This window comes from Panthera tigris, chromosome D4 (genome assembly GCF_018350195.1).
Source record: "Panthera tigris isolate Pti1 chromosome D4, P.tigris_Pti1_mat1.1, whole genome shotgun sequence".
Classification (NCBI taxonomy): domain Eukaryota; kingdom Metazoa; phylum Chordata; class Mammalia; order Carnivora; family Felidae; genus Panthera; species Panthera tigris.
This window is the reverse complement of record NC_056672.1, coordinates 28,722,023-28,743,706: the sequence shown is the minus strand read 5'-3', so window position 1 is coordinate 28,743,706 and position 21,684 is coordinate 28,722,023. Positions and strand designations below refer to the sequence as shown.

The 21,684-nt window shown below is 44.3% G+C and overlaps 1 protein-coding gene across 11 annotated transcripts in view; it reads right to left on the bottom strand.

The window, feature by feature from the left end:
- Positions 1-21,684, bottom strand: part of AOPEP (aminopeptidase O (putative)) — a 340,077-nt gene that overhangs the window by 243,415 nt on the left and 74,978 nt on the right. For all 11 annotated transcript variants that reach the window (XR_006210295.1, XR_006210297.1, XR_006210296.1 and 8 more), the window contains exon 5: positions 18,935-19,180. Coding sequence is in view for 8 of the 11 variants with exons in the window: in XM_042963287.1 (XP_042819221.1) it covers positions 18,935-19,180 (246 nt within the window). In the remaining 3 variants the exon portion in view is untranslated. The remainder of the gene's footprint in view (positions 1-18,934; positions 19,181-21,684) is intronic.

Sequence of the window (21,684 nt, the reverse complement as noted above, 5' to 3'; positions counted from 1 at the left end):
TTGCAAGAGCAGTTAAGCAGCCCAGTTCTCAAAGCCACGATAACTTCTTGGGAAACGCCAGGGCAAAATCAAAGATTCTTTGGCTGGGCGTGTAATGTAAAACTTGAAGTTGTTCCTGTTAAATAAAAACAGCCATGTTAATTTTGGTGCCATTGAAAACACAGGAAAATGCTGTTGCCAAATGGAAAAGGGGGAAAAAAATAGCTTACCAAATGGGAAGCAGTTGTATTTTCAAGACTTGAGAAGGGTAAATGACAAAAACTAGACAGTGAAATTGAAAGAGGAAAAAGAGATGTAAAAGAATGGTTGTTTTCTCTTTTTAATTCTCTTCCTCCATCAAGGTAAAGGAATGCACCCTCAGTTCCCTGGAGGAGACAGGGAACTCAAGTCTCGGGGTTCACTGCCTTGCCCTGTAAATAACGAAAAGCCTTCCCAGCCCAAGCTCCTGGTCCCACCCTTCTGCAAGTGCTCTCAATAACACACTCCCATGGTTTACAGATTCCGTGAGCCATGCGGCAACCAGAAAAAATATTCTGTACTCAAGATCCTGCTCTGAGCTGAATGTGACAAACAGTTGGAAGAGCATAATCGTGGAGGCAGAAATTGTTGGGGCGCCTGGGTGGCTCAGTCGGTTGGGCGACCAGCTTCGGCTCAGGTCATGATCTCACAGTTTGTGAGGCCCCCGCGTCGGGCCCTGTGCTGACAGCTCAGGGCCTGGAGCTTGCTTCGGATTCTGTGTCTCCCCCTCTCTCTACCCCTCCCCTATTAACGCTCTGCATCTCTCTGTCTCTCAATAATAAATAAACGTTAAAAAAAAAAAAGGAATTGTTTATTTTCTGGTTCCACTTGAAAGTTAGCAACTATTCCCAGCAGTGTTTCCAAGTACTTCTGAGCTCTTAAACGCAGTAGACACGACACTGTACTTGTAATGATGGGTATAATTGCAAGCGATTTGCAGGAGACCATCCTTGGCGGATTTTAACATCTTTGGGCAAGAAACCAGAGAAGGAGAGAAGGAAAGAAAAGCTAAAGACCAGAGACTCTCGAAATCCTTGTTTCAGGGGCATGAGGAGATTCTGGAACATTGACGTGTTGTTGTTGCTGCTGCTAGTCCTAAAATATGTGTTACGAGAACTTTTTTTACTTTAATTGTAATTTGGAAGATAACTGTAATGGTGATTCCTGTCTTGCCTTCTCTTGCTTAAACTGCTGTCCAGACACTGGGGAGATTACACTAGCTATCTTTGCCAAAAGTAAAACGACCTTCATCACTATTGCTATCCCTACGGGCATTCATTCTTTCCTTCACTTTATAAATAATAAATAAATCAACTGAATGTCCTCTACACGCCTGGTACTGTGTAGCGTGCTGGCTGTGATACAATTCAACGTCAGGTGAATATTTTTCATAGGTGGTATTTTTTCATTCCAAAGGCATGGCTTCCACAAAATGCTATCTTGGCAGTGCTCCAGGTTCTTGGTGAGAGCCATGAGTGCATGATAACCCTGGCCTTGAAACAAAATGCAAGTTAGTTTTCCCCAGGTCTGAAGTTACTGTGAAATTCTCCCAAATTTGGACTGGGCAGCCCACACTGTGGCTCACGCTACACATCCTTCCATTCCATATGCCATGGAAACCCAGGGAAGGACCAAGGGAAGTGTGCGGGTGACATCAGGGAGGGCACTGGTCACCCAAGACTCCCAGGAGGCACTCGCCAGGTAAGAGACTTCATTAGATCCTCCAGGCAATCGAGCTAAGAGAGGTTAAACGGCTTCTTGAAAGGCTTGAATTCAAATTCAAGGAGCATCAAAGAGCTTAGAAAAGTAGTTAAATAAAATGAATTTCCAGGAACATGTGCAGACCAGTCTGAAGTAAGGAATGAAGACCCATGTGCTAATAAAGTAGAAAAAGGTGGCCATAACAATCTTTAAATGGAAAGCAAGACAGCTACCCAGCACAGTTGTCAAACATAAGGACCTGGGATTAGTGAATGAAATCACGGCACCGGGGAGACATGGCTCAAACCGCAGGCTATACAGTCAGATACCCTGGTTGAGTTTCAGCCTTGTAACTTGGGAGACTGAGCAAGACCCAACTAGTCTTTTTGGTTTCCTCATCTATCAAATGCCAATAATACTAGCCTCTACCCAGAAGCGGTTGTAAGGCTTACATGAGACAGACACACATGAAATGTCCCCAGCAAGTGCTGGGCCTAGAATTAAGTGCTCCATAAATCGATCCTATATTCACCAAGGAGATACACTTTTGTAGCTTCCTGGGCCTGGTTTGGACTTTCCAATTTCTGGGCAATGAAGAGAACTAGAAAGTGATCCAGAAGAAGGCAAGTGAGATGATTAAAGAAAAGGAAAACAGAAATTACCAAAAGGAGCTCGGTAAAACTGTTGGGATTATCTAGGCTGGCAAAGCAAAAGCTGGAACAGGCTTAGCAAGAAAGCAAAACAGCAGTAAGGCACCCCGTTATTCAGCATGGGGTGACCAGCTGTTCTGCTGCTGGAGTTCGGTCATGGTAGGACGTATGTTGCTGCAGCAAGAGGAGCAAGGGTTAGCTATAGAAAAGGACTCGCTTATCATTTTCTTTTTATGAAGAGTCATTTCCCTTGGCCTCAGAGTCAGACAAGCACAAGTCTATTTCTCACCAAACCAGACATCCATTTGAGAGCATAGGAAAAATGACCTTCCGGCTTCTAACAAGATCACCACATCCCTAAAGGGGCCTAGGGGTCCTGCCAGGTAGGGGAAGTAACACAAATGGCCAGTAGCTCCCCTCACCCTGCTCTCTGAGCCTTTCTGTGATGGCTCTCTTTGTCTGTCCCCCTCAAGTGATGACTGTCCTTAACAGTGTCACACACAAAATACAGTGTCCTGCCCAGCCAGGATCACTGTATTTTGTGTATCTCTGGTAAATATGTACCAGGGAGGTCAACAGGCTGAATGCTTGTGTGTGTGTGTCTGCACACACGCAGCGCAAAGGCCTGCAGTTCGTATCAATTTTGAATCCACTAAGATGGTTGCCCTTTAGAGATTAAAAAAAATTATTTGCTATGCTAATAAAGAACATCTTCTGAATTTGTTCTTCAGTGTCATGCCTTATTAAGGCTGAGATAAATCACATCCCTTGCTTACCTCCCGTTGATGTCACTGAAAAAAATTAGATTATTCTAGCCAACATGAAACCATAATGGGGTAGCTGCCTAGCCTCTGCTCACTATTTAAAATTGAGTTTTGGGTGACATGCTCTAGAATTATGTGGGGGGTGGTAAATGGACATTCATCTGGACTTAGAAAAACATGTCTCAGCAACTCTGCCACAATTCAACCCATTCCTTGAGAAGCCGGGAAATTCGGACACGTTTGGTTGTTTCCATATCCCACTACTTTCCACTTCCCTTTCTGGCATTTCATTCCACTTTTTCTGTTTTCGGATCATGCTTGGCTTTCTGCCCAAGTCTGAAGATTAAAACCATTAAAAATCTCTGTCTTCTCAACATCCTCCTATTTACAAAAAAGAGCCCGCATTGGCTTTCCCCTTTATTTTTCTCTCTTACAAGGTTAAAAGCATATTTCTCCTTTTCCTCTTTCAAACTTTTTGACTTGAAACCTACACAGCAGCACTATTTTATAAGATGGGTTGCTGACCTTTTGGCCTGGGCTCAGCCCGGCCCCTTGCCTGCCCACCTCTGTGTCTCTGGAGTAAACACCCAGCTGCCGAGAGCCCAGCTGTGGGTCCCTCCACCAGCTACAACCATTCACTCAACACCAGGGCACAACCCAAATAAATAAAACCAACAGCCCAAATTGTATAAACAATATTTAGTTCTCTTAACCAGAAAAATAAATGACATTTCTTAATGCGGTTGAAAAGAGATAGCTATTAAATGGGCTATTTAAAAATGTCAAACATGTAGGTTCATTTTTAAAAAAGAGGCTCTCTCTCAATTTCCCAAGTTACTGAGAATGGGATGAATACATCTTTAAAATTGCTGAAATTAAGAAATCTGAAAAACAACATCATTACCAAACACTGAGAAGGGATCATCCATTATGGCTTGGGTCTAAAGGAACAAAAGCCTCACCATGGAATGTTAGGTTTGAGGTGAAGATTATTATTCTCGTTTCCATCCCTGCTTTATTGCATGCAGGTTCCTCCAAGTTTTCGAGAGCCACACGAAAGTGCTGACATTTGATTGCTTTTGAAACTTCCTGAGAAACTTCATGCGGTCCCACCTGTAGTGGGGGATGAATAAGATGCAGGCACAGCCCTAATTCCCGCAACTAGCAGGCAAATCGATGGAATCTTTGTGCATTTACTGACTCCTCAAAATGCACCAAATACTCAGTGCAGCATTGTTGACAACAGTAAAATACTGGGGGGAAAGCTCAAAGATCTGTATTTTGGAAAAATAAAAAGGGAACATCCTCAGAGTAGAACACCAATGCCACTAAGTTTAAAAAAAGAGAGAGAGAGAGAGAGAGAGAACTTACTAGGACTTACTGGTAGAAAGCAGCCCAGGATGTAATGTGAAGTGATAAAAAGTACAGAGTAAACAGGGTGTGTGTGTGCTGCCTCCTTTTGTGTAAGGAAAGGGAGGGGTGGTAATATCCATATAGTTTTACTGGGTGTTATTGCATTTGCATGAAGAGACACAGGAAGTTATATAAAAAGCTAATAAAAGTACCTAAAGAATGAGGAATGAGGTATATGGGAACAGAGATTAGGAACAAAAATAGAAAACAATTTCACTATAGAAACTTACTATTCAAAGGCCTTTTAAGGTTGATTCCTTTGCAAAAGTGTCTTGAGCCATTCCCATTCTGGCCTACAGGATTATCTCAACCAACACAGGAGAGTACTACTTACAAAATGGTGTGTGGGCTTCTGGGAGAGGGGCCTTGGGAAGGCAGCCTGAGCAGGGCTGGCATTCAAAGCAGAGCAGAGCAGGACATCACCCCGCCCCGCCGCTGCTCGCCCCTCTCCAGCCTGGCCTTCTTCCTGATTCGGAGCCTCTCTGGCTCCATTTGGAAGTGGCAGGGGTGGTGACACAGGGTTTTTTTGGAAGTTTCCATCACATAGTCCTTTCAAGCGTAGGTCAGATAATGCCTCCGATACCACCGAGAACGGACCAGACACTGCTGCCTCAGGAGTGAACAGGGCTCCATCTCTGATCCAAAAGCCACAGGAAAAGGGGTCAAGGACACAGAGCTTTCTCCAACTGCTGGACCCAGAGCCCCAGGGGGCTCGGACAGTCCAGCTGAGTCCGGGTGGGATCCCAAATCCCCAGAAGTTCAGGATTTCTTTTAGATGTGGAAAAGGAACTAAGAAATGAATGTGACCTGAATCAAAAATGTCTGCTGGTTTTATTCTGCTGCCATCTTCAACTTTTTTGGGGAGGAGGAGAAAAGTTAATATGTGAACTACTAAAGTTCAGCTACATCCTTGAAGGGAGACCTAACAAGAATGTAGGCGCTACTCTAAAAGGCTCCACTGAATTGAGAAATTCCATTTGTACGGTCTGAGTAATCTGGGCTCAATAACTCTTTGTAACAAACCATTCATGTTTTCATAGTACCATGGTAACTTATCACACCTATTTTTATTTTTTCCCTGGAGCTATTACTTCAGAGAATCATGGACATCCTGGGTTGGTAGGGAACCTTAAATTTTGTGATTCATACTAGTAAGCAGCCAATCACAGAGGTGCTTTCTGATCCATAAAACTACCAAATGTCTCCAAGCCTACCGAAGCAAGGGACTGATATCTGCCTAGAGCCTACTATGCACCAGCTGTTAACGTGATCTTATCTGATGCAAACAGGAGTCCCGGAGGTGAGCAGCCACAGAGATTTTACAAACGACTAACTGGGCCGAGTGTCACAACAGTCAGTGGCACAGCTGCACGACACACAGTCTTTCCTCACTCCAAAATCTGTGTCTCCTTCCATCATCTACGTCCCAAGGACGGAAGGACTGACATAGGCTCTGAAAAAGCGTGCAGTAACAGCACAATGGTTCAAAAGGCTAACCAAGGAGAAATAAACCACAGGAAAGGATATTAACTGCACGTCTTGCCCTTGCTTAAGCTCACAGTCTGTGCATGGGTCTACAGGTTTCTATTCCTCACCTCAAGCAAACAACCCACCATTAGAATCCACTTGTCCTTGGGGTGCCTGGGTGGCTCAGTTGGTTAAGCGACCCACTTCGGCTCAGGTCATGATCTTGCAGTCTGTGAGTTCGAGCCCACGTCAGGCTCTGTGCTGACAGCTCAGAGCCTGGAGCCTACTTCAGATTCTGTGTCTCCCTGTCTCTCTACCCCTCCCCTGCTCACACTCTGTGTCTCTCTGTCTCTCAGTAATAAATAAATGTTAAAAAAAAAAATTAAAAAAAAAAAAAAAAAGAAAGAATCCACTTGCCCGATGCCTCAGAGGCCAAGAGTGACAGAAGCCCAGGTCCTGATCCTGGCTGTCGGCACCTGCTGAGACTCATCGCCCCACAAGATAAACTCCTGGGCCAAGCAGAAAGCAGAGCTTGCCCTGCCGGGGCACGGGGGGAGAATGGAAAATCATGACAGGCGCTGGGGACAGGCCTCTCTGAGTAGGAGGGATTCCATGAGGAGAGCGGGCTGGTCCTGAAGGTAGCTTCGGGAGCCTGTGACAGCTGGGCCATCACAGGGCTGAGAGCTTGTCTGTGAGGATCAAATGACAGAATATATGCACGAAGACCCTCCGCAAGCTGGGAAGAGTTGGTCAATGGTATTACCATGTAAGAATTGGAAGGGAAAGGATCCCAAGTTGCTCAAAGCCACTGACTCATCTTTGCAATCCTAAGGTCTAATGATACTTTGTCTGTACATGTGAAAAAGAAGTAGCCCTTGTAAATTCGTCAGGGCCCTGGGTTGTAAATGACAGAAAACCAACTCAACCAGCTTGGACCAAACAGAGCTCCGTGGGAAGGTTCGCAGACCCACGGGAAGAACAGGGGCACACATGAATGCCATTTCTCGCCCAGATTTCTGCTCCTCTTCCAATCTGAGACCAGGCTCCTCCTGCTAATGGAGACCCAGCCGGGTCACTCCCACCCCACACACTCCTCAGCCCCCTCTACCCCTCATCCCCGACTGGGAGATCCCAGGGAGGAACTCATGCCCATCTTAGGGTTCCAGTACACAGGTGCCTCGGGGGAGAAGTTACGAACATGAGTAGCACGTGGCTGTGGGAGGGAGGCACTGTGAGGTACAGCCACGGCCTGGGAAGGTTCCTGGGGTCTGAGGAGGACAGGCTGACAAGCACCAGTCTCCTCTCAGACCCTGAGTCAGACCTCGGTGAGACCCCCTCCTCTGTCCACCTCTGTGAACACATCGTGCTGGTGGCAATGCCGGTTAGGTGACTGTCTAGATCTGGGCCTCTGGAGGAAGTATTACAGAGTGAGAAGATAGACACTTGGTCTTGAGTCTTGACAACAAGCACCTTCTTTGTCATCTCTTCTTTTAGAAATGAATTTGACCTGAACCAAAAATGTCTGGCGGTTCTATTCTGCTGCCTTCTTCGTCGTTTTTTTTTGGGGGGGGGACAGACTTCCTTCAACAACTTGGGGCCTCAGACATGGAAGCCACAGAAGAGGCATTCCCCAGGTGAAGAGCCATCATCTGTATCCTCAAATAACATGAAACTATCCCTGTGCTGGCAGGCACGAGGCTGGATCCAATGGGCTCCTTTTGTTCGTCCGTTCACTCTCACCCCAAGTTCCAGCACCACCATGCACAGCTCAGAAGCAGAGGGGAGACTCGAAGTTGTAAAAGATAAATTTCAAACAGATACAACAGAGGTGACCCTGGACCACATAGGTAAGGTAAGACTCCTTCCCAAACATGTCTCCCCAGATAGCACTGAAGATGAGGAGGTGCCCCCGCCCCCTGCCCTGGGGAAGGGGGCCAGGCTGCAGGGTCCTGGAGGCTGGCAGGCTTTCTGGGCCCCATTTCCTGCGGTGGCCTGGGGCCTGAGCCCCCTACCAGGCAGTGTGCCCTGCTGAGCTCTGGGGCCCATAATCTCTTGATTGCTTGCAGCTCTGCAAGAAGATATCAAAGCCAGGAAGAAATGGTTTGAAGCCAAACAGAGGGGTGAGAGAGCAGGAAAGGCTGATGGGGGGTGGAGGGAGTCTGGAGGGGATGGGTGGGGAGGGCCTGAGGGTGGGGAGGGTTAGGACAAGAGAGAAGAGAAATCAGAATTAAATGAAAACAGTGTCTGTAGCTGGGCCCCTTTCAGTAAAGTCCTGCCATGCATGCATTAACCCTCCATCGATGAAAACAAAATCCAGGGACCTGGGGCTGGCCTGCTGGGGCACATAAAGCTTAGGGGATATAATATCTTCCAGGTGGGTGTGCCCAGAAGCACACAAAGGTGCTTGACAGGTCGTTTAAAACTGACTGTCAAGGTCAAAACAACACCACCTGCAGGTACAACTAAAATGTCTTCATCCATCCCCTCCTCTGGGTTCTCTGTTGTTGTTTGTTTTAAACCAAAGCACAGTTTGAGCGGCAGACAAGCCTGACAACTGTTCAAACATATGTACGTGCAACTTATTAGCTTGCAAATGGAGGTATCTGGAGGCTAAAAACAAGGGGTGGGGGGAACAAGTTAGCTGCCATCTCAGAGGGGGTGAGGGGAGGGGGTCTTAGTTGTAAATGGCTGGGCTGGAGGATGAAGGCCTTTATCCACGGAGCGTGCTCCTGATGCGGTATTTGGAAACGCTGTTTTGCACTGACGGTGTGCTGAGCAGAGGCGGTTATTATGAAAGGAAGGGGCCCTTGCCCTTGAGATCTGTTTATTTTGCAATTAACCAGGACTAAGAGAGGCCCCTTCTGAACCTTCTGCTTGCGGGCCTAAAATTTAAACGCCCACTGCTGCCTAGGTGCCCAAGGAGTACAAGAAAATCCCAAGCTTATGACTAACTCGCTCTTACATCAAAAAGAAAATATATGTGTATGTAAATTGCTAAATGAAATTGAATCACCTCCACTCCTGTTCAGCATAAAAACTCAGCATAAAAACCTAATTAAATCAATGAAGGTTAGGGCTCTAAGACACTCTGCAGGCGATTCTAAATCGGCCCCTTCACCTTTTGGGATGAGCACTGGGTGTTGTATGGAAACCAATTTGACAGTAAATTTCATATATTAAAAAATAAATTAAAAAAAAAGAGTACAAGTAATCAAATAGTGGTAGTATTTTAAAAATAATTCTAATTATAATGTATACCTCAATTTTATTTTCCAATAAAAAGTAAATCAGAGTAAAAAATAAATAAATAAATAAATAAATAAATCGGCCCCTTCCTTTTTCCTGGGATCCTGGCCTGTCACTGGGTTCAGCTCCTCCAGAACACCCCTTCCTTTCGAGTAACAGACAAGCAGGGAGCCTTACCACGGAGCATCCCTGCTATCCTCTTTCCTCAGTCTGACATTCTCACCTGAGAGAAGATGGCAGGGTGTGGAGTCTCAGAGCTTCCCAGGAGAATTTAACCTGTCCAGAGATGCCTGCCAACCCTGCACAGTCCCCAGTGCACACACTGCTCTCTAACACCTGAGCAGAATCACCTGTGTGGACGTGTTAAATTTGCTGATGGCAAGACCCCACTGCAAACCCACCGAATCTGAGTCTCCGTGGTGGAACCCAGGTTCTAGGGATGCCAGGGCTCTAGCCAACCCACTAGATGCAAGGAGAAATAGAAACTCCTTAAAATTTTTCTCATCCTATCTCATTTCCATTTTTGTGTGCATTTTAAAGTGTGCCCAAGTATATTAACGCTGTATGAAATGTATACAACTTATAAACACTTGTAAATTCCTTGTGCGGGTGACAGTTCAAAAAGAGATGTAGAATCAGAAAAGTGTAGGGCCTCCTGCACTAAACTGTGAGCCCATCTTCCTCACTGCGATAAAGCAAGGCTCTCACCAGTGCCTGACACATGGCAGGTCCTCAACTGACACTGACACTGACACAATGAAAGGTGGATTCCACAGCCAGCTGTACAGTGGGCTCCAAGATATTTTGGAATAGAATTCCTTCTCAAAGTTCTGTTTTGAGGAGGTTTTTTTGAGACCATAAGAGGAATGTATACTGTAAAGGAGAATCCCTGGGCACATAAGGAGGGATACTGCACCTTCTGGCCCATCTTCAGTAGGCACATATACACCAGGATATTAAATCAGGATAATAGAATATTAAAGGCTTTCTTAGAAGTCCTCCAGCAAAGACTCCATTTTAACTCTGTTTAATCCATTCATTTCCTGAATTAATTACGCCACAGTTCCTTTTCCCACATTATTAACATTCCACAAAACTAGTCTTCCTTGGAACCTACTGTAGAAAACCCTAATTTAGACTAAAGGTCTCCTACTTCCTTGCAGCCACAGAATCACCAGCATTCATCATACCTGTCCATTGATATGCATCTACTGAATGAATTCTTGGCTTTGCCCATCCAGGCCTTTCCACCTGCCAGCTTTCAATAGGATGTTCAGAAATTGCACATGTGTGATAAAAGCCAGGAACTGCAGCTGGCTCATTCTCAAAGCAGGTTCTCAGGGTCTCTTCTTGGAGTGGACCAACTCAAATATGAGGATCTGCCAACCACAGTCCCCACAACTCAGCAAGCTGGCCTCTAAGGAATAAAGGCCCAGTGATGGGCCCCCAGGATCACAAGAGCACCCCCTCTTCTTTGCCCATCCCAAATCCTGGCTGAGGAGCCCAAGTATCATTCACACTTTCCTGAAATGGAATTCTAAGTTTTCCATTTTCTGGTGAGAAGGGGAGGTGGTTATTTTCAGCAAGCTAACTGGGAAAGTGAAGGGCAGATCTGGCATTCTGTCTTCCCGGAACAATGTCTAGACTTTCTGAGGAGTCACCTCTATAAATAGCATGGTTAGTTAACTAAGAAATATAACATGCTCTACTCTAAGCTCCACTCGGGTTAAATCAAGGTGAACTTTTGCATTGTACCCGCAAGTCCCACTAAGCAATCAATTTCTTAAAAAGTAATCCATTTTCGAAAGGATCACATCTTTGGCCTTTTAAAGTGAATACTACTTTTTATAAAAGGTAGCTAGCACACTTTTCCAGTTACATTTCAGTGGTGGGGTAAAGTGACAATCACCCACTTTATGCACACAGGCCTCTGTGGCTCAGATGTCGGGGGGTTGCAGGTGCATATTGGCTGTAATACAGCAGAGGCAATGTTCCCACTGAGCAGAGTTATTCATGCATTGTGCCTTGCTTGAGGACTGTTTCCAGAGTTGGTGTTTTCCCCCAAAGGAGTCTATTCCATGCCCACATACATATATAATACAGTCCAGAAGCTGGTAGCATTTGCTCACTCTGTGTAGTGGTCTGAGGAGTGAGAACCCACAAGGTTGGGAACATTCCAACTCAGGCAACTTTGCGCACTGAATTCCATTGTTCTTTTTCAGCCAGGGAGTGTATGTTCTATTTAGTAATGATGCTTCTGTGGAGAAATAAGTGGGAGGGGGAAAAAATAAAAGCCTTTTCTTTGCAGTGGAAAAATGGGAAGGTAGTGCCGACTGGCCATCTCAGGCTCAAGGGCTGGAAGAGATTAGGGGCCTATGGAGAGAAGAAGATTACAAATGTAGGCAGAGGGATGATTGCTTCAGGAAGGCCTTTCAAAGGCCTGACAACTTCTCTTGAAGGATGACCCCAGCAGTGTTCTGTGAAGGTAGGACTGTCAGTCTATGTGTGTGGAGAACAGTTCAAAGAAAACAAAACACTTAAGCCTAATCTTTCAGAGGGTGAGGAATCGTGGCGTAATGATGATAAAATGCTACTTCTGGGTCTGACAAGCCGCACAGCTGTTTGATGGCAAGAAGAAGATTCTGGCTAAGCCAAAAGCTGTGAGTTCACTCTGCTGTTGTTCCAACAGAAGAGAGAGAGAGAGAGAGCCTGGCCCCAACTTACTCATGTGATCCAGGAATCTGCCTGGTTACCCAGACTCTGTGGCTGCCTCAAAATGAGCCCACGGTGAAAGCTGACCTTCAGGTAGACTCCATGACACTAGGATTCCCAGGAAGAGACCCTGAAGCAAATACATACACCTCAGAGAGGGTTCCAGAAAACACTCACCTAAGTCTGAACCCCAGACTCTGACAGCCATCCTGTGATGAGGCCGTTTTACTTCTCTCTCTGACATGCTGGCTTTAAGTGACTTGGAGGCATCATAGATCCTCCTGCACCTGTGCCATGAAGAACGGAGCATACATACACCTTCTCACTACCTGCCCCACTCAGTATAAACTCGTAGTGTCAAAACTAACCAAATAATCACGGCCAAGGGCTTTCAAGGTCTCAGAAGAATGTGACTGTAGGAATACCAGTTTCTATTTCAAGAAAGAAAAACAGAAGAACTAGAACATGTTAGACCCTTCTCTGTAAGACAGTAGGGAAAAGAAGTCAGATAATTTTCTCAAGAAGAAAAATGGAGATCAAAAACGAAATGGAGGAATGAACACAAAGGAAGCCACAAAGGGGACACTTGTGAGCTAAGCCTCCTTGCGTGGGACCTCACCACTCACCCACATGTTGCTTGTTCATCACTATGGCAAGGGCTGGCGTGCCAGTAAACACAGGATTAAAGTCTTTCAGGAAAAAGAGAAGGATGGTTCGAGCTGCTTTCTATCATTCACACCCACCTACTTGAAAAAACACAGAAGCGTTATACTAGAAAACATGGGAACGAAATGCCCCTTCAAGACATTTTTAAAACCAATCCACTCAGAAAGAAATTTGAGAATTTGAGAGTTTGGGAAACAAACAGCAACAACAAAGAAACAAAACCCACACACAGACCCCCCAAATCCTCAGCACATCAGAGAGGGGAAGAGGTGGCAGCCTTGGTGAACAGAAAGGTGCCCTCATTTACGGCTCAAATCAGATTCCTGAATGGAAGAATCACTACAGTTGCATCCTGCATTGAAACCATGGGGTCACATCCCCTAAAATTTAAAGGGCTATTTAAAAATATGGCGGTTTTGGTTTGGGGGGAGGGGGTGAAAAAATTCAAGTAGAAGCCAACAAAGAACAAGCAAAGAAAAATTCCCAAAGCTGTGAAACCTTGCTATTTAAGATAATGACAGAAATTTATGACTGCTTCCTTCCCCGGCAAAAAGGAGCACAATTAGAAGGCTGAAAACAACAGGCCCTTTGTACCAGCATGTTATGTTTTGCTTATTCTATTACACACTGGCTGGGAGATAAGAATAAACAGGACAACACCCTGTCTAACCCCAGGAGGAGGGGGCGGAGGGAAAGCTGGTGACGTTCATTCTTGGGCATGTATGTGCACACCGTTCATTCCCAAATTGAGGTACTTGAGAAAATTGTGCCTGCAACAGTCAGGAACTAGTATAAGCACCCAGAAGCCTTTTATTGCACAATCACATCTTTTAGGATAAGCCATGTGTAATAGGGAGCTTTATAGTTTTTCTCTGCTGTGAAGTGCACTGAAGATATTTAAGTAATTAGTGATTATTTCTCTATGCTCTTTATCAATCCTATTTTTGTTCAGTCTTTGAAAAACTTAAAAATTAGGATGAGTAGGGGCACCTGAGTGGCTCAGTTGGTTAAGTGTCCTACTCTTGGTTTCGGCTTGGGTCATGATCTCATGGGTTCGTGGGATCGAGCCCTGTGTCAGGCTCTGTGCCAAGTGTGGAGCTTGCTTGGGATTTCCTCTCCCTCCCTCTCTCTCTGCCTCTCCCCCTCAAAGTAAGTAAGTAAGTAAGTAAGTAAGTAAGTAAGTAAATAAATAAATAAATAAATAAATAAAATTAGGATGAGAGCATATAAACACAGCCTCCTTCCCTGGATCCAATGTGTCAAAAAAGCTTGGAAGGAATCAATCAGCCATTGGGAAAGGCCATGTGGTGGCCTGAGACTGTGTTCTCTCTTCTCCACAAGAGGAGAGTTGCCAGTCCTTGCCAGGTGTTCTGATGCCCCGCGATGGAGAATTCTGCTCAAGGACAGCAAATGCTAAGCCAAGTCAGGTTCTAACTAGCCAGTCACAAGATGGTATGGCACTGTTGGTCCTCACAAAACGGAGAAAAGATCTGACTTCTCTTGCAGCTCTCTCTCCATAACACCTCACTGCCTGGAACCATCAATCCCCACTCAATCTCTGCCATTTCTTGGTCGTTCTTGCTAGTGCTCCTCATGAGGGTGTGCAGGTGGCTTGGTGACCCAAGCACTTAGGGACCATGGAATCTCCTGGCACCCAAAATGACTTTATGGAAGGAGCTAAGAGAAGCCATTCTAAAAGCTCACTGCTCTCTTTCTGCCCCTCCAGCCCATTTCAGTGGTTCTCATCTCGGGGCCTTTGGACCTGCACTACCTCAGCCTGGGTTGCTTTTCCACCAGACCGTCACAGGCTGGCTCCTTTCTGTTCTTCTGTCTCATAGCAAACATCACTCTTTAAAGAAGTCTTTGCCTCCCCACCCTAACGATCACCCTGTCACTTACTTGGTTTTCATTCTTCATAGCACACATCTTAGTTTCTTGTTTTTAAGTATACGATTTTCTCCCCTGACCAGCATGTAAGTTCTGCAATGACAGAGATCTCATCAATCTTGTTCACCCCCATAGACTCAGCATCTTAAATCCTACCTGGTACACAGTATGTGCTTAATAGAAATTTACTGAAAGGATGACCAGATAAATAAATAGGCAAACAATGGTCAGACGAACAAGACAATCTGCTATGAAACCAGTGGAAAAACAAGTCAAAGCAGAATCATCACCTAATGTCAACCACAATGCCACTGTATTTTTTTTCAACTTTCCAAGCGGAACCAGGGGTGAAGCTACATGCAAACAGTAGATCTGAGAAGGAGACTCACAGAAAACACAGCTTTTTTTTTTTTCCAGTGCTTTAAACACAAAACCGCTCTGAAATGATGGCAGAAGATTCTTGAAATTCAAATAGAGGAGGAAAAAAAAGAATGTATTTGGATGTCAGCAAGGTAGTTCTGCCAACCTAATTATGCCCCGTGACATGTAATTGTGAACCGCTGAAAGACAAATGGCAAAGCAAAGCATTTATTATAAACACACACAGAGGTAAGACTGAGGTGTTAATTTTTAAGCAACTGTCATCAATCTGGTTCCAGGATATTATTCCATTAACATTATTATTATTATAACAAAGAATGTAAGCACGATGATGAGTTCCTTTCATGTATTTCTCAATACCTGGGAAACGAGGCTTACTCGTCAATCTCTAGCTGAGACACCTGAGAAAAACATGAGGACACAATGAAAATGGCAGAACACTAATTATACCCACACAAAGAGAGTGGATCTATACATTGGAGATTCACTTAAAATGCATTCACGTCTTTGGCTAGACAACATATTACTCAATCCAAGAAAGGTATACTCCTTATATGGCAGATTCAACCTCTATGGAAGGCACAAGCAAAATGAAACAAACAGAAAGTGTACATGCACCAAGTGAGAAAATTAAGGGAATGGAACTAGTCAGTAGTGTCTCAGGGGCAAACCGGTGATTCTTCTCAGAATCAGAAGAGAATGAAAGCATCTCTCCCCAGAACAGTGACTGAGAAAAGGAGGTTGATAAGTAATGGCTCCTATTATATTAAAGGTGACCCAAAAAATGAGGTGCAGTTTTTTCTTTTTTCTTTTTTTTTTAATTTTTTTTTTTAACATTTATTTATTTTTGAGACAGAGAGAGACAGAGCATGAACGGGGGAGGGTCAGAGAGAGAGGGAGACACAGAATCTGAAACGGGCTCCAGGCTCTGAGCAGTCAGCACAGAGCCCGATGCGGGGCTCGAACTCACATACCGCGAGATCGTGACCTGAGCCGAAGTCAGACGCTTAACTGACTGAGCCACCCAGGCGCCCCGTAGTTTTTTCTTTTTAATTTTTGTTTTAATGTTTGTTTATTTTTGAGAGAGACAGAGACAGAATGTGGGTGGGTTAGGGTCAGAGAGAGAGGGAGGCACAGAATCCAAAGCAGGCTCCAGGCTCTGGGCTGTCAGCACAGAGCCTGACGTGGGGCTTGAACCCACAGGCCATGAGATCATGACCTGAGCTGAAGTTGGACGCTCAACTGACTGAGCCACCCAGGTCCCCCTCTGAGGTGCGGTTTTGATAGATGTTCTAGTTACTGCTATGTTTGAAAAGCCCGCCAAATTCTAAAACAATGTGTACGTGTTGTTTGCCTTCTTATAAATTGATTTGTCATTATCATATGTTCAAAGTATCATATTATACAAGTGTGTTTCTCCCTACTTTACTGAAATATCAGAATCAGGCTCCAAACAGACTCAGAGAGGAGAGTTTTAAGATTTTTCCATACAAACTACGATATGTAATATTTGAAATACAGTAGAATCTTTATGGATATCATCCAAAGTTTTTGAAAATTCTTGAAAATGGTTACCAACAATTTACCCATTTTAGTTCATGTGGGAATGTTTAATGCCATTCACCAAAAAAGAATACTACAATGGTAAAAAATGGTATTCACTATGATTAAGACCTAATCACTCGAGAAGTCCAGAGGTATGGAATTTATGATCTTGCTTACATGTTTATAAATGTGGACTCGGCAAAGAACCATTTAATCTACCAAGAAATCCTTTGATCTCTAGTGCATTGCAATTAACAGGACAATGGCAAGTTTCAGTGCAGAGGTCTTTTTGGATGGCTCCTACTACACTTGGGATTTCTCTGTTCCTGTTTAGGGTACAGGGTTGACCTACAAGACTGTCATTTTTTGTTCCAGCTTTGCTTTTACAGAGCCCCAAGCAAAGCCCTGACCATAAATAAGGCAGCAGGGCCCCCGGAGCCAGCTGAGTCATAAACCCCACTCACTCGCATGTGGCTCAAGGTGTTGGGATCCCGCGAGAGTCAAGCCAAGCAAGTGGAATCAATTTAGGCCAGAGTTAGGAAAAACAGAGTGCTCCCCCCACCCCTGGCTGGCAGTGGAAGATACACAATCCCCCCTCCACAGCTCAAATATGGGGAACCGTAACTAAGCCCAGGAAAACATCTAGACCAGGGCAGACTACTTCCACAGTCTAAAAGGAAAGAAAAAAATGGGGGGAAAATGATATTTGACAACCAACCACAAAATTTTAAATGTACGGGTCTCCTGTTTTTAAAGCATAAAAACGGTCTTGTTGCTGCTGAGTTATAACCATCACATTTTCTGACATTTGTGCCCAGTACCATTTGGCCTTAGGGTTCTTAGGCTTATTACTTTCAAAATACAGAGCAAAGCATGTTTAAGTCACTTTAAATATCTCAAAGAGCAGCAAACCCACTGCCTACCTGCTTGGGCACGCAAACTCGAAAAGAGAGGCTTTCCAGAATGGCCTGCAGGTCAACAAATTCTGGTTTTGGCAGACTGCTGTCAGGAAGGAGCTACAGAAAATGAGGTCCTCTGTACGAAAAATACTCTGCCTTTGGTCCCCTCACGTCAGAACTTGGAACTGTTAGCAAACATGCCCTGAAAAGCTACAACTCTCATAAAGTGCTAAAAACTCCCAAATAAATAGAGGCCCTCAAAACTAGGTACAAATGAGAAACATTTAATGAACAACCCTTTCTTCGCCAATAATTCTGCTTAAATTAAGTCCAGCAGACTCTTCAAAGGGACCAAAGAATCCCCCTTGTTAAGACAAATTCTATATATAGACATCCAAAACAATATTGATGCACATAACCAAATATATATAATTATCCTAGTTTCTACGTTCTCATTATCTTCATAAATACAGGATAAAAATCAGCCAAAATGACTTTCTCAGACCTCCTCAAGGATTAAGACTAGCCAGCCAGCTTTAAAAAGTATACGTATGTAGTAAAGATCAAAAGCAAATGTTCTGGTCAGTTCTTTTCTACTCATGGGTCTTACTAAGAATGTATGCAGTTTTCAGGGAAAACACCACAAATGACAGCTGTTCAAAAGCATGGAAATTAATTGGCAGCAGGAATTTCCTTGACTAATAGGGAAAAACTTAAAGTCACATGTTTTGATGAGCTTATTTTTCCTATCTTCAGTCAAGCATATTCACTGTTAATGATTAAGATTTTCACATAGAAATATAACCAAGTGAAATCCTGAGTATGTAACAAGTAAAATGCTGAGTGGAGCACAGGTACCTATTATTGAAGGAACAATAGCATTAACGAATGGGTTTTAGGTGTCAATAATATATAGGGAAAGGTTCACCTTGCAGGCCTGGATTATCCACGAGAACTAAAGTGAGAAAACATTAAGAATAATGCATTTATTACATTAAAAAATATTAGCAAGACAAGTGACACCCCCCCCCCACTGCCCCACCCCCTGGTAAGCCATCTGCTTTGAGCTGTTTTTCCAGCAGTGGTGATGGATTTACACTGATCCATCCACAGTCTCTCTGACACAGGGGCTCTCAAGTCGTTGCCCTTATGACCAATGGCGAGAATGGATGAGACAGCTGGTCAGGATTAGGTGAGCAGCCTGTGGCCCAGGAACTAAGTTGTGTTCCTCTGCCCAGAGTTGTGACCTTGGGCCCATTAGCATTATGCTCTCACCACAAGCTAACCAGTCACTCATCAGCCACGATCCAACATACATCACTCTGGGGGCACAATGTGTTTTCAATCCAAGCAACAATGTGAGCTTGTTATTTTCAGAGCAGCTGATTGAGCCCACGACACCCAAAGGCTCCCGCGTGGTGGAGGCTACACACAAACTGTCCCTCGAGGCAGCAATGAGATGTCCAAGCATGAGCAACTGTGGCCCTTCCATCCTAACGGAGCCCTGACAGAGCCCAGGGAAAGCAAGAAATAGTCAAAGGATGTCCAAAGCATGTTATCCAAGTGCCACAATAGAACAACGTACCTGGCCATCCCCAGACTCGGAAAATTGCCGGGGACGATGAGTATGTCCAGCCTGGAGAACGGGTGTGTTCCCAGGACACGGTGTGCTGCTGAGAGGCAAGGAGGGACCAGTTGCAGAAGGGTCTCTTGGCAGGCACCCTTGAGGCACACTGGGGCAAAGACCCGATGAGGAATAATTTCCTGGGTGGTGGCAGAAGGATTCTGGAAGCGGCAGGGGTATTCCATGTGACCACAAATGCCAACATACCTGGGAACAACACGAAATAAATAGATGCACTTTATGGTAAATCAGGTTTATTCTTGCCATGGAGGTGGGGAACTCTCACAGACATGCACAACTTCTAAGAGACGGCAGTTCAGATGGGCTCACGATCAAGACAGTTCAATGGAATTCTTGGCTTGTCTGTTTCTCTGCAGCAGTGAAAAACTATAGGTCAAAATACTTATTGATGTGCTGAATTGACCGAGTAGCTTCAATCTAAACTAAGTGAAAGTAGATTTTCCTACTTATTTTAGAGTAAACAAGGAAAACCTCCCAAGCCTCAAAACAACAAAACAACCCTCTCCCGAAAATAAAAAGCAAAATTTCTGACCCTCAGAAATGTGCTTTTCAAGTATCACCATGGAAAAAAATCTCCAAATCAGAAACAGTTCATAACTTAGAAAGGCAAGGATGGTGCAAAGCCAAATTAAAGATCCCATTCTAGAATTTCCTAGAATAAAAAATGAACCAAATGACAGGACAGGTTTCGACTTTTCAAAAGAACCCAGTCCATTTTACTAAAAAAGTAATCCAGATGCTCATGTTAAAAGCCATCAGAAGTTGTGCTCTTATGGAATACAGAGACACTTTTTTATTTTCCCCAATCCACTTTTGATACAAATTGAACAGAATCAACCTTTTAAGGAAACAGATCAGAGCTCAGCCTGTACCATCTGATCGCTGCCAGTTATTCTGTCAAAGGTGGAGCTGAAAAAGAATTCCTAGAACTTGACTCACAGGCCTCGAGAGAACTCATCTACCCAAAGAAACCCACATCAAAGGGAACTCTATTTTTTTGCCTGTTAGCACGTCCTTTATTCAAACACAATGGAAAACCCCTCTAATTTTAATTTACAAATTACAATTTTACCTATGGGTGCTTGTTGGATTCACAGTGAATAATGAAAAACCTTAAAATGCTGGCATGTCCCAATAGGGTCAGGCCACAACAATAATTCCTCTCCAAGTTTCTGAAGTGGCTTTCACTTATCCAAGGCCAGCACTGCCCAAGGAGATCCACACAGCTATGGAGATGAGCCTTGCCCTCCCACAGCTTGGTGCATAGAACACAGCTTCCAGCACCAGTGACATTTTACCGCTGTTGAGGGTAAGAAAAATGGGTGGAGACCCATAAACACTTCTGCCAGGATAAGGCAACAGGGAGAATATAATTATTGACATTGAATGCTAGCCAAAGCCCCTGGGTTGATAACCTTGCTTTATGGAGAAAGTGACTAAAGGTGCCTGTTGGTAAACATTTACCTGAAAAGGCTTCAAATGTCCACCTAATGACAAGTACTGTACTGGTGTATACATTCAAAGGTCTCATTAAGTAAAGAAGTCTATTTATTAAGGGGTGCCTGGGTGGCTCAGTTGGCTGAGTGTCTATTGATTTCAGTTCAAATCATGATCCCAGGGTAGTAGGATCAAGTCCCACACCGGGCTCCACGCTGAGCATGGAGCCTGCTTAAGATTCTTTCTCTTTCTCCAACCCCCTTCCCCTGCTCACGTGCTCTCTGTCTCTCTAAATAAATAAAATAAAAAAGAAAGCCATTTATTGAGTTAACCACCTAAGATATTTACATAGGGACATAACGGGCTATAATAATTAAAGCTTACACTTCCTGAAAAACTTTCAGAGCACATTAAATAATAGAGAAACTGGAGGTGCGGAGGCATCTTCAGTACAAATGTGGGGCATAAGTTTAAATTCTATGTGTCAAAGCACAATTTCGCAACGAGGCATTCCACTGGCCTATCTAGACACATACCACGGGGCCAGACTATTTCCTGCAGCCAAGAAAGATCAGAAAATAATTTGAGGTATCAAAAAAAGTCAACTTGTTGAAGAGAAAAGGTGAGTTAAATTCTCTCTGGACATGAACGGCACTAGCCAGGGGGAATGAAGGTTATTCCAGTTGTGTGTATTAGCACCATTTTTTAATAATCAAAGCCTGGGAGAAAATGCAGGACTTTAAGGTAATCAACCTATAGATAAATGAGACTATTAAGGCTCTCCCAATAAAAATGTACGTGGCATCAGGGAAGGCCACACATAAGTTCCAACGTTGGGATCAGGAAAGCTGGGCTTCAGTGGCTGTTCTCACACGGGCTAACTGTGATGTGAGGCAAGCAACTCAGTGCCCAGGGCCCCTTTCTCGTCTCTAATGTGGTCTCATGAAAATGGCTGCAGGGGGAGGGGAGGAACTGACTGGAAAGGAGGTGAGGGAACTACTGGATGCTGGAATGTCCTCTATTAGTTTAGGGTGTAAACAATTGGCAAAAACTCAGACTTAAAATCTGTGCACTTTGTTTTATGTTAATTATACTTTCGTTAAAAACAAAAAACATGGCTTCCAAGGTTTCTTCTGGTACTGTGATTCTCTGACAACTCTCCACATGAGGCCCTCGCCCCTCTTCATATTGTACGTTTATGAAGTCATGAATAGTCCTCTATGAAAGCAGTATGAACTCAAAGATGCTTCTTC